The following is a 12,869-nucleotide window of genomic DNA, read 5'->3' on the forward strand; positions in this document are numbered from 1 at the left end:
GCCACATGGCAGATCACAGTAGAACTTTATATAATGTAATACCTTCCTAAAAACCTGTGAATCACAATAAATCATTTTGAATTTGAATTTGAATTTGAATTTGAATTTGAATTTGAATTTGAATTTGAATTTGAATTTGAATTTGAATTTGAATTTGAATTTGGATTTGAATTTGAATTTGAATTTGAATTTGAATTTGAATTTGAATTTGGATTTGAATTTGAATTTGAATTTGAATTTGAATCTAACATCACTCAGATCTGATCTCCGTTTCAGAGCGATGAACTTCACAGAGGAGCAGTCTCCCCTCGAGCGTACGGACCTGACCAGGGACAAGATAGGCCAGTGGGTGCTCTCACAGCAGCACGGGGGGCCGGCGGTCGACGTGTACGGGAAGGCGAGCCAGGCGCAGATCCAGGAGCTGGAGAACGTGAGGAGGTTGAGCAGGGAGTTGCAGGAGAATTTACATGTGAGTCTTATCTCTTTTTATCTCTACTTATAATATAATGCGAAAGTCACTGTCTCTGACCTCTCTGTCTGTCTGTATGTTACGTTATTGAGGAAGGCTATAGGCTATATACCAGGGGCAAAGCAGGCCGGACCACTAGTTGTAATGTAAATGTAGTGGCATGTGATCTTTATAAATAAACTAGCTTATTTTTTCACGACTAAACCACTGAACCAGTTTTGATAAAACTTGGTTTGAAGATAGAACTGAACTTGAGAAAGGACATAGGATAATTTTTATTGCGAAAAATGGGTGGAAAGGGTAGAAAGAGGGGATGACAGTTTATATAAAAGTTCGTTATTGTCAAACCGATTTTAATGAAACTTGGTATGAAGATGGAGCTAAACGTGGCAAAGAACAAACTATACTTTTTAATGCGAAGAAAATACTCCTTACCATGTCGCGCGATATAAGCGAATTCTACGCGGGCGAAGCCGCGGGCGAAAAGCTAGTTTATTTATAAAGATCACATGCCACTACATTTATATTTCAACTTGTGTTCCGCCCCAGTTTCGCCCTTGGTACATATATAGCCTATAGCCGTCCTCTATAAATGGGCTATTTAACACTGAAAGAATTTTTCAAATCGGACATGTAGTTCTTGAGATTAGTGCGTACAAATATACAAACGATTCAGCTTTATAATACTAGTATAGATTTTAAACTCCATCTGTTTGTCTCTTTCTCATCTAAACCACTAAACTTAGTATGATTCAAGACTAAAAAGGACATAACATCTGTTTTTTATTGCCCTAAATGATAATAAAACAATAAATAAGGAAAATTATATGGCGAATCATCGTTTGCCGGGTCCAGCTAGTCTTATTATAAACCAGAGGTCCGCTCCGGCTTCGCTGTATATACAAGCTGGCTGTAGTAAATAGATGTTGGCTGATTCTCAGACCATCGGTATGCACACAAATTTCATCTGAATCGGTCCACCCGTTTCGGAGGAGTAAGGTAACTAACATTGTTATATATAAGACTAGTTGCGCCTCGCGGTTTCACCCGCGTAAGTCCGTATCCCATAGGAATATCGGGATAAAAAGTTGCCTATATGGTATTCCAGTTGTCCAGCTGTCTACGTTCCAAATTTCATAGCAATCGGTTCAGTAGTTTCTGCGTGAAAGAGCAACAAACACACACACATCCTTACAAACTATCGCATTTATAATATTAGTAGGATTTAATTTTAATGGATGTTTACCTGAATAATTAGATAAATCATCGATCTTTTTATTAGTATTAACGTTTATTAGATTAAGAATTCATTAAAAACGCAGGCAACGAGGCGAGATAAGCTTGTGAACTTTTATAATTTTTATCCTACAATTAAAAACATGTTATTATTTAGTTATTTCTTTAATTGACTTCACCGTTTCCGCCATTTTGTCTTCCTCATACGAGAATCTTGTTGAAAAGTCTAAGTCATAGTTTGAATTCTACACTCATATAGCATTTAAATAATATATTTATTTGGGCGTTTTATTATTTCATATATGAAAATACATTATAATGTAGGCATTTTTGTGTCTTGCGCTATCCCATAAACATTTCATTTAAATTCGTTTTATAGCATTGAAATACTAATAATATAATAAATGCGATAGTTTTTAAGGATGTGTGTGTGTGTTTGTTGCTCTTTCCCGCAAAAACTACTGAACCGATTGCAATGATATTTGGTACGTAGATAGCTGGACAACTGGAATAACATGTGGGCAGCTTTTTATCCCGATATTCCTACGGGATACGAACTTACGGGATACGAAACCGCGGGCCGCAACTAGTTATTTCTATAATTATAAGTAATTTTTTTTATAAACTGAATCTTGATTAATTAATGTAGTCATTTTTTTTGTTTGTTAATGTTAATTGTGAGAAAATAAAGCGTTTTTTTTATTTTATTGTTGTATTCGAGTTTATTGAACCCAAATGTTTATTTACAAACATAATTAATTCATATTTAATGAATTGAATTTAACGTAATTCTGTTTTAAATTCATTTTTTTCAATCCGTTAAGTAGTTTCGGCGTGATTGAAGGACAAACATCCAAAAAAAAGTTCACATTTATAATATTAGTGTGATAATAATATATTTAATCCGTTCATGTGATTCTAAATTATAATAAAACTTATCGTTTTGCAATTTGTGATGTTTATAATTGCATCTGTATCTACACGTCTTATATATCCTGTTATTTATATAAATTAACATTCCTTCTGTTTGTGTCAGTGATTGCTTTTAATTGTTGTTATCTATACTAATATTATAAAGCTGAAGAGTTTGTTTGTTTGAACGCACTTATCTCAGAAACTACAGGTCCGATTCGAAAATACATTCATTCTTTCAGTGTTAGATAGCCCATTTATTGAAGAAGGCTATAGGCTATATATGTAATACGGGCGAAGCCGGGGCGGATTGCTAGTTTATTCTATGTTTAACCAGTTTTAAATAAACGTAAATATAGAAAGTGTCTTGTGCAGTGTTCACGTATGGAAATTATTTAATCCCGGCGAATCTAATCAGGATAATGATAAAACTGTGAAATTATTGTATTGTCAACGATCCTTCGAAGTCCACAATGTTTATTCGTTGTTGGGATGTCCGTTGAAAACCGACCTAACCAAAATAAACACAACACAACAGATTTTATTTAATTCCTTATATGTTTATTATACGTTTAATTTTAATTAAATTAATACTACATTCAATAGAAAATAAAAACAAATAAATGACATAAAATTTGGCGGTAAAACGTCGCCATTTTGAAGATTTAAATTAAGAAAGAAACACGTAAGTGCTCTATGAAATTATAAATAATTAATTAATGATTTAACAAAAAGTAGTGCATAAAACCTCTTTTTTTAGCCGGTTTAAAACTTAAAAAATGCAGTCCCATTCGATGAAATGTTATACCATAAAATTATATTGTTCACAGACTGGTATCTCAAGGTTATAACTTGCTAAGTCGTATCTTGAATGGTAGTCTTTCTTTGTTGACAGTTTGGGATTTCCCTTCGGACTCGACTGTTGCACTTATTATACGTGTCTGTGTCTGTGTGTGTATCAACATCATCATACAGTGTGTGTGTGTGTGTGTGTGTGTGTGTGTGTGTGTGTGTGTGTGTATGTGTATGTGTGACGGGGACATGTATAAGTGTTTTTATTTTATTTTTATAAGTTGCAGTAAAATAAAACCTGTGCTTTGCAAAATATGATTTTAACCGACTTCAAAAGATGAGGAAATTATCTATTCTACTGTAATTTGTTGAGTTTGTTGCTTCAGTAGTGAACAGATTTTGATGATGTTTTGAGGGCTGGTGATTCCCGTGGGGTACTATTTAAGTTTTGTTTAGTTCTGACAATTTAAACGCGGATACGGCCGTCGCCCTTTAATTGTAATTGAAAAGAATCATCAAAATTGGTTCACTCAGTCCATAGATTTAAGGTAACAAAGTCAAAAAAATGAAACATCAGAAATGATATTTGCCTCTTTTTATGAAGTCGATTAATAAGCAACATACAAAATTGGTAAACCATAATTTTTCCTCTCTTCATATTATTTTATATATTAGTGCAGATGTGTTAATTAGATTAGCTCAGATATTATAACATTTATCGAAATTTCATGAATTGAATAGGATAGAAACTGAATAGGATTCATTCTGCGCCATTTTGTGACGTCACAAACATTTTTTTTTTTTTTATGTCACAGTCGGCAATGGAGCTGGTGGGACGCCTGATGGTAAGCGCTGCCACCGCCCGTGAACATTTGGAGAGGCGTAAGGTCAATTGCAGACCTTACGCCTCTACAAATGGATTGCCGACTTTAATTGGGAAGGGATGAGGAAAGGATTGATGAATGGAATAAAGGAAAGGACTGGGAAGGGTAAAGAAAATGATATGGGCCTCCGGCTCCCCCACTCACCGTACGAAACAAAATAGCAAGCTATTATTTCACGCCGGTTTTCTGTGGGGGTGTGGTACTTCCCCGGTGCGAGCTGGCCCAATTCGTGCCGAAGCGTGCTCGACTCCCACATTAAAATGAGACTTGAGATATAACATTTGTTTAAATCTGCAAACATAATCGTGTTGAAATGCAATAATGGCTGACTGAGCTTGTTAGATGTTTCTTTATTGATTTTCTTTGAATTATGTTATATACAGGCTATGAAATCGTTAAATTTTCGACTAGGTTTCCGCCCGCGGTTTCGCCCGCGTAGTCCAAGGAAAGCTCGCATAGTTCCCGTTCCAGAGATTTCTGGGATAAAACCTTATGTCCTTTCAAGTTAGTTTAGTAATTTTCATCGGATCCAATCAAAAGATTGTTTAAGAAACAGACAGGCATAGTTAATATCGCATTTATAATAGCACAGATAACATAACCCAGATAAGAGTAAGGATTCCATAAAAACTTAATTTCGATAATAACGTTTTGTATAAAATTATGAAAATTGCTCATGATATTTTGAAGTTTCATTAAAAACAATGGCGCAGGAATATTTACACTCAATAAGTATATATAATAGGAAATTTCTTTAAAAAAATTGAGAAATCATTTTAAAAAGCAACACCACAGGTTTTTACGTATAATTACATACAAAAATATATATTTCCGTAAAAACAATTCAAGATCACGAGAAAAATATATTTATCGCAGCTTCCATACTCCAGTTTTATTAAAATTTATTTCAATTTTAGTTATCTCCTGCCGTCTTCGAGAGCGGTTGTGTATAAGACTTTAAAAAAAGAACGTTTCGAATTTCTAGTGACGTGTGTGTGTGTGAGTGTATAATGGTATGTATATTTGTGTGTTCTGTGTATTTATTCTTTTTTATTTTTAATCTGTTTTCTGTGAGATTATGTTTTAAAGGAAATTAATTTGAATATGTGAATTCCGATTGGATTTTTTAAATTATTTCATGTATAAAAATTAGGGTGGTGTATTATGGCAATTTTTAATAATTTACGTGTGACATTTAAAAATTTTCGGACTTTTTTTTTTTTTAACAAAATGACATATTCACGCTAATACAGTTACGTTAATAAACTGTCATTTATTAATGCAATTTACATCATCGATATTTAATTATTATGTGGTTACTTGTAATGAATATTTTATAGTTATATCTTTATTTGAATTGCATTTATTAATATTATTTCATTACTGCGGATTCCTTTTTAATCGTAATTCAATTTAATAGGAACATTCTATTTTGTCTTAATTTTATAAGGATGTGTGTGTGTGTGTTTGTTACTCTTTCACGCAAGAACTACTGAACCGATTGCAATGAATTTGGTACGTAGATAGCTGGACAACTGGAATAACATAAAGGCTACTTTTTATCCCGCTACGGGCTTACGCATGTAAAACCGCGGGGCGCAGTTAGTAGTATATAATTCAAAACTAAAGATTTCTGATATTTTCACTAATCAACAGAAATATTTTTTAGCAAAAACCTAAACTTCACCAAATTTACACAGCGCAAAGAATCATCATAATCGGTTCACTAAGTCGGTAGTTCTGAAGTAACAATGCCAAAAAATCTGTCGAATTGAGAAACTCCTTCGTGCATTCGGCTAAAAATAGTTCTAAGAATCTTTGATAATGATATTTAATTAGATAAGTGAATAGATTAAAAAGCACCGTTAATAAATTCATATAAACAATTAGGTACTTTTAAGTAAAGTGAATTTAAAGAGAAATGCACAGAATAAATATGCATGGCCTACATTTTCGCTAAAATCCGTGCCATTCGATTTTGCTGAGTTTTTGTAAATGTTTTATTGTCATCATTTTTACTCGACTAGTTTTTGCCTGTGACTGCGCATTTTTTATACCTGTTATGATAAAATTGATCAAGGACATCAAAAAATATTAAATGAGCGTAAGCAGTTAAGCAGATTTCAATGTACCAACGTCATACAAACTTCACTTTTTTAATTGATAATAGGATTTTATTTACATTAGCTAATCGTTCATTTGAGTTCCTTTCATTCAGGATAAATATAAATTTAAGAGTCTCAATGTTAAATCGTTGAAACAAACAAACAAATACATAACAAACATATTTTTAACCGTTATAATTTAAGAATATTATAAGAATTGATAATATATCAACTGTCAAATTTTTTGTTTGAGATTTACTTAGTTGAACACTAGATGGCGTTGTACTAAAATTATTCAATTTACAAGAGATGCGGTTAGCAATACTTGCTTTTTGTGCGTATTTTATTTAAATTATATTATTAATACATTGTTTCATAATACATCTAGTTTGAAAAAGACCCAAAAAACACGTTCCAATTACAGAATTAACTACGCAGACGAAATTTAAGGAAATTATTTAATTCTGGTGATCCTATCCTGAACCCTGATAGGTGGCCCGTGACTTTGCAGTGGGAACATGTATATGAGCTGATGATGATGATGATGATGGTGGTAAAATATATATAGTTACATACATCACGGCCCTTTCTGTAGGTTTAAAAAAAGAAACCACCATGACATAAAATTTTTAAGGAAAGTCTGACGATCAGATTTTACGTTTAAATAATAATATAAATGTTTAGTTAGGTTTATGAATTATTACGTTTTTATTGAATTCACATCAAGAAGATTTTTTCCTTTTTGAATTTTTTGTAAACAATCAAATAATTTAACATTAAAAATTCAATTTTTTTGCCTTCATACGTTGTTAAAATTATAAATTCGATTGCCTCCTATTTATACTGCGTCATTGACCTTTTAATATGGCTTGAGGTTCCATCTAACAGGAAACTGTATGTTCGTATAAAAATACAAATTATTTTTTATGTTTTACAGGCGTTTGCAAGCTAATTTCTGCATATAACCATTTTCTCTTCCATTATTGGGTACTTTATCGTCAAAATCCACTAATTTTTTTTAATGACGTCACAAGAATAAAATTAAATCCCACCAATTTATATTTGAAACGGCGACAAATTAAACTAAATATGTAACTGTCATTGAAAGTACATAGGTACTCCTAGTGCTCCGTGATTTATTGCTATGTTTCTAAATTTTAACTGTCGAAAGCTAGTTTTTATTCTTCTGTATACGACCTTCATTTCGGATAAAAGTTGGTGGCACTGTTTATCGTCTATGATGTCACAAAATGGCTCAGAATCGTTCCTGTACTGAGTTGGATCGAATAATATGATTTTATTTATAGAAAGAGAAACAATTTTCTTCCAACACTAATATCCTTACTAATATTATAAATGCAATATATTTCTATCTCCTGTCTGTCTATCTTGTCGTCACGATTAAACCATTTAACAGATTTGGGTGAGATTTAATAATGAGGTAGTTTACGATAAATTCATTCAAACAAGCTCTACATCTTAATAATATCAGTATTTAATATATTCTTGGTGATTTTAAAACAGTATTATTTCGGCTATAAGTATTATATGTTATAACTACTTCACCTTGCTTATATATAATACATAAGTTCTTTTCTTTCTAAAGTATTTTTAAACACGTTTTTATTTGCTTTGGCTTTTGCCTATGGCTTCATCTGTATGTTTGTTTAACAGACTCTTCTTGACACGATTGCATCCACTTTAAACTTACAGATTTAATTCAAACATTATACACTTATCGCGGATCGGTGACAATACAATAGTTTCATGAGTTTATCTTATTATCCTGTTTAGCATCACCAGTATACAATAAATTACTTACGTACTTTGTTTCAATTGAGACAATGTAGTTGGTTCTATTATTAAAGCGTTTTTTTTTTAGTTTTTTAACTGCAATCACAGATAACATTATATATATACTTCATGGTTAATAAATACATGTTTTACAATATTATTATCTGAGTAAATCTCTGATACAGAATAAGTGGCAATTAAATAAATATCTAATACATAAAAACACGACGGTTCTTTGATCAAAACTTGTTTTAATAACTTGTTTTTGTTTTACACGCGGCGTTTTTTATGGATTCGGGTTTTTTATTACGTCATATACATGACTAGCTGTTGCCCGCAGCTTCGCCCGCGCGGTCCTTATAAAAGTTAACGGTGAAAACTTTCATCCCCTATATTATACCTTTGGGGGTAGAATTTTTCAAAATAATTTCTTAGCGGATGCCTACGACGCAACATCTATCTGCATGCTAAATTTCAGCCCGATCCGTCCAGTGGTTTGGGCTGTGCGTTGATAGATCACACAATATAAAGTTTTGGCTTCCTGTTTTATGTCAAACTAGCTACGCCCCGTGATTTCACTCGAATAAGTCTGTATCCCGTAGAAATATCGGGATAAAAAGTTACCTATATGTTATTCCAGATGTCCAGCTATCTACGTACCAAATTTAAATGCAATCGGTTCAGTTCCATCCTCATAAACTTTCGCATTTATGATATTAGTAGGATAAGATAGGATAAGATATATCTGTCACAGTCGTTCCTCGACAACCCTTGGCGGTTCGTGGTACAGATATTGAAGTAAGCATTTGGTCTGACATTAATTAGTCTTATTTGTCTCGATTAGATGGCCTCCAATAGTCGCATAAAATATTGAAGGCTGACACAAGGTTGTGATTCAGGGAAAATAACAATTTTTTTTTTGTATTACTGTCGCATTGGACTTGTCCTGTTATGCCAAATGATTTTTACAAATAAAAAAAAAGTAAAATAAAAAAAAATAAAAAAGAGTGGCAATCAAAAACTAGTTCTGATCTAGTCTTGATAAATTATACGTTACGTTTTGTAGGAGCCGATTCCCGATGCTTTGATAAGATTTCATTTGATTGCTTTATATTTAGACATTACATACTTGTATAGACTTTTGATACGGCTTCGCCCGTGGTACATAGTTAGTCTATGTCACTCGGTGAAGTTTCAACTTTCTGATGAAAGAATATTGGAAAACGATAGTGGTTTTGCGTGAAAAGTAACAAACATACAAAAATACAAACGTTTTCTCTTTATAATATGAGTTACTCATATTGAGTATAGATAGCTATGCTTGCTTGAAGGACAATTTGACAAAAAATCAGAATGTCCGCGTATTAGCATGGTTTTTAAACATTAAAAGAAATATTTATAAGCATCTGCGATGTTATTTTAACGCATCAAATTTATATCCTTATGTTTTCATTATAATATCTAATTAGCATATATCCTGAATCATCTCATCATCAATCATCAATCAAGATGAGGTTCTCAATCCGACAGATATTTTTTGTGTTTGTCACCTCAGAAGTTTCGACCGGGTGAATCGATATTGACCAATATTTCGTTATTTGAAAGCTGGTGCCTCCCTAAATAAATAAATAAAAACATGTATTGTCAACATCACAAAAATACCACAATATAAAAAGATATCTATAATATAACACAATACACATTAGTAGTAAAAATATATATACGACAAATAAATAAAAATGAGAAATTAAAGTTTATGCTGGGTATTTATCCGTTGACAAAAGGGATCACCTCAGTATCTGGCGCGATGATAAAAAATAACCATTCGCACCCAGTGGCGTAGCTATCATAGGGCCAGGTGGTACAGTGTACCAGGGCCCCAGAGCTCAGAGGGCCCTCTAACCTAAGCTTTGAAAGAGGGGAGGAAGGCGGAAAGAGGGGAGGAGGGCCCGATTCTTTCCCTATGCACCAGGGCGCTTGTCCCCCTAGCTACGCCACTGTTCGCACCACTGATTGTCAGTCATTTGTGTGAAGTCCCGTGTCCCCTAGTGGGGTATGGGGCAGATGATATACATCTGTTTCACTGATCGATTATCTTTATGGACAAGTAGGTGATCAGCTTTCTGTGTCCTGCCAGACCGAGACATTATATTTTGTGCGTCTCCACCGAGAATTGAACCCAGGATCCCTTGGTTCTACGCTCATGCGTTAACCACTGTACCGAGGAGGATTTTCAGTCATTTACTTTCTTCAAATCATTTATTTACTGCTGTGGAGCATACACTCTAAGCGACTTACTTGAATGTTTATCTCACGACAGTAACGGACGTGATGTTATAGGAAAGAATCGCACGTGGTATTTTCAATATATTTATTTAAATAGAACGCAAAAACACCAGTAGGTAATATTCATATCACGTAATTTCTATGCTAATGCACTAACTACTTGCGTATTCTAGATTTTCTAGATCCCTAGAGACATTATGTTCTAATGTTAATTAGGTGTTTGTCATAGTCTTGGGAACTTTGTTTTAACTGCCCTCCCGTCCTTCTAAATAGAATTGTCGTTATAACGTTGTTGTTTAAATTTATAGTTTTTCAAACTACCGGAGGCCCATCTTTTCCTTACTCTTCCCAGTCCTTATCTTATTCCTCTCGGCAATCCATTTGTAGAGGCCTTACGCCTCTCCAAATGTTCATGGGCGGTGGTAGCGCTTACCCTCAGACGACCCACCAGCTCCATTGCCGACTGTGACGTAAAAAACAGTAATATTCTAAACGCAAAAAAAAACAAATACACATCGTATTTGTTTTTTTTTCTATTTCACGTCGCAACAGCGTGATTTCATGTTACCTATGTATTTTTCATATGTTATTATTTTAAGGGTAGATTAGTTATTATTTTAAGTCTTTGTGAATAGTAATTTTCAATGTTTACTGATTCATTTGATAACTTGTTTTCCATTTATAGTATTTAAATTTAAGCATTACTTGTGCTACTAAAGATATTGCCAAAGAGGTTTTTTACTTCTAAAACTGACGCTACTACGGAGTTTGTTGCTGGCTCTTCTCTGTAGAAACAGCTTTGCGAACCGGTGGTAAACGTTGAAACTGTGTTATGACGATTCAAAAGTGCTTCTATAAGAAGTCTAATTGAATAAATAACTGTTTGAGTTTACTCTTGTTTGTAATATTTGGAGCATTAAAATGCTTACCTCTTGTACTGATGCCCGTCGGCCATCCATGCTCCCTCAGCGATGGAATCTCTTTAACTCTTTCAGTTTTATATGCCTTAACTGTATAAATTCCCATTTCAGGAATTAGAAAATTCAATTCGGATAGCAGAAGTGGAGAACCAAGCGATGAACCCGACAGCTCCCATCCTGGACTACTCAGAAGATCATGAGTTCGTGTCAGCCAACCAGCTGGACGACTACTACGCGAAGGAAGACCAGGCTGATGCGATGGCAGAAGAACAGCAACGCCTCACCAAGGGTAAAGCGTCAAGGACAGAAATACAGAAGTTTTACAAGGGCCAGTGTGTCTTGGTGACCGGTGGTACAGGGTTTCTGGGGAAAGGTTGGTTGCATGGTTTTTTGATTGCTCGCTTTTAAAATGATCATTTATTACCTGAATATTAATGTTAATTTATGCGTATTTTGATGTCTATGACCAAATTGTTAGACGCCATACCGTATCTAATACGTCAATAACTTGAGGATGATAGAAATGGTGAGACTCTATCGTGTGTGTAACTAAAAGGAAACCTAACCTAAGGAACGATTCCTTCTTTCCAGTCGTCAATCCTTTTCCTATCCGTTTTCCCTTAAAAACGGGCAGCGCATCAGCAGAGGCACTACCTCTACTCTGTTCACGGGTGGTGATCGCTTACCATCAAGCGAACCCCCAGTTCAGTTGCCCGCTATGACATAAAAAATATGTCAACGCAATTAACCTCAAACAGTTAACAATTAATCTATGATTTGATGACTCTCAGTAACAGACAATATAGATCTAGGTTATAAGTAAGCCATATAGAATTCTCATATTCGCTTCACCCATTACTTGACTTGACTGTAGTTGTTATAATAATGATTAATATCCAATTACGAATATCCAGGTAGTGTTACCAGGTAGGTAGGTGAATTTCGAAATTTCAATTAGTGATACTAAATTTAAACGTTCATGGTAATTTGACATACAAAAACGCATATAAAACAGAAATTTTCTCATGATATTGCAAGATGATTCAATAATTATCAAAATTTCATCAAAATCCATACAGATGGTGTAACCTTTTTATGTATTAGGTTTGAGAGAGATTTCATACTTAATTGACGATTTATCCATGGAATATTATAAGTACAGAGTGGAATTATCTGTGGTATTACTTTAGTCTGTTCGATTCCCAGATGTAAGTGAACTGTCAGAAATTTTTGAACGCATTTTTCTCACAGATTAAAAATAAATATTTGAGTAAATATAGTATTGACAGAACTTTCCCTGTAGCTGGCAGATTTCTTTAATTACGTACCGACATTTCAGTTTTTTTTTTTATTATAATAAAGCAATCTCCCACGGTCTGTGAGTGTGTTCGAATCAGGAACAACAAATAAAATAAAAAATTAATACGTGCCATAAATTAAAATATTTAAATGTATGAAAATATATGTCAAT

At 33.6% G+C, this 12,869-nt stretch overlaps 1 protein-coding gene across 2 annotated transcripts in view; it reads left to right on the top strand.

Annotated features, from left to right (window-relative positions):
- Positions 1-276: 276 nt before the first annotated feature.
- The window catches only part of LOC119838162 (fatty acyl-CoA reductase wat-like), a 28,795-nt gene continuing 16,202 nt past the window's right edge, over positions 277-12,869 (top strand). Inside the window, exons 1-2 of one of the 2 annotated variants that reach the window (XM_038364004.1) lie at positions 277-469; positions 11,510-11,771. In XM_038364004.1, coding sequence (XP_038219932.1) covers positions 281-469; positions 11,510-11,771 — 451 coding nt within the window. In that variant the 5' untranslated portion in view covers positions 277-280. Of the gene's footprint in view, positions 470-5,174; positions 5,307-11,509; positions 11,772-12,869 lie in introns of those variants that run through there. The other variant, XM_038364005.1, reaches the window with a different exon arrangement.

This window comes from Zerene cesonia, unplaced genomic scaffold (assembly GCF_012273895.1).
Source record: "Zerene cesonia ecotype Mississippi unplaced genomic scaffold, Zerene_cesonia_1.1 Zces_u001, whole genome shotgun sequence".
NCBI lineage: Eukaryota > Metazoa > Arthropoda > Insecta > Lepidoptera > Pieridae > Zerene > Zerene cesonia.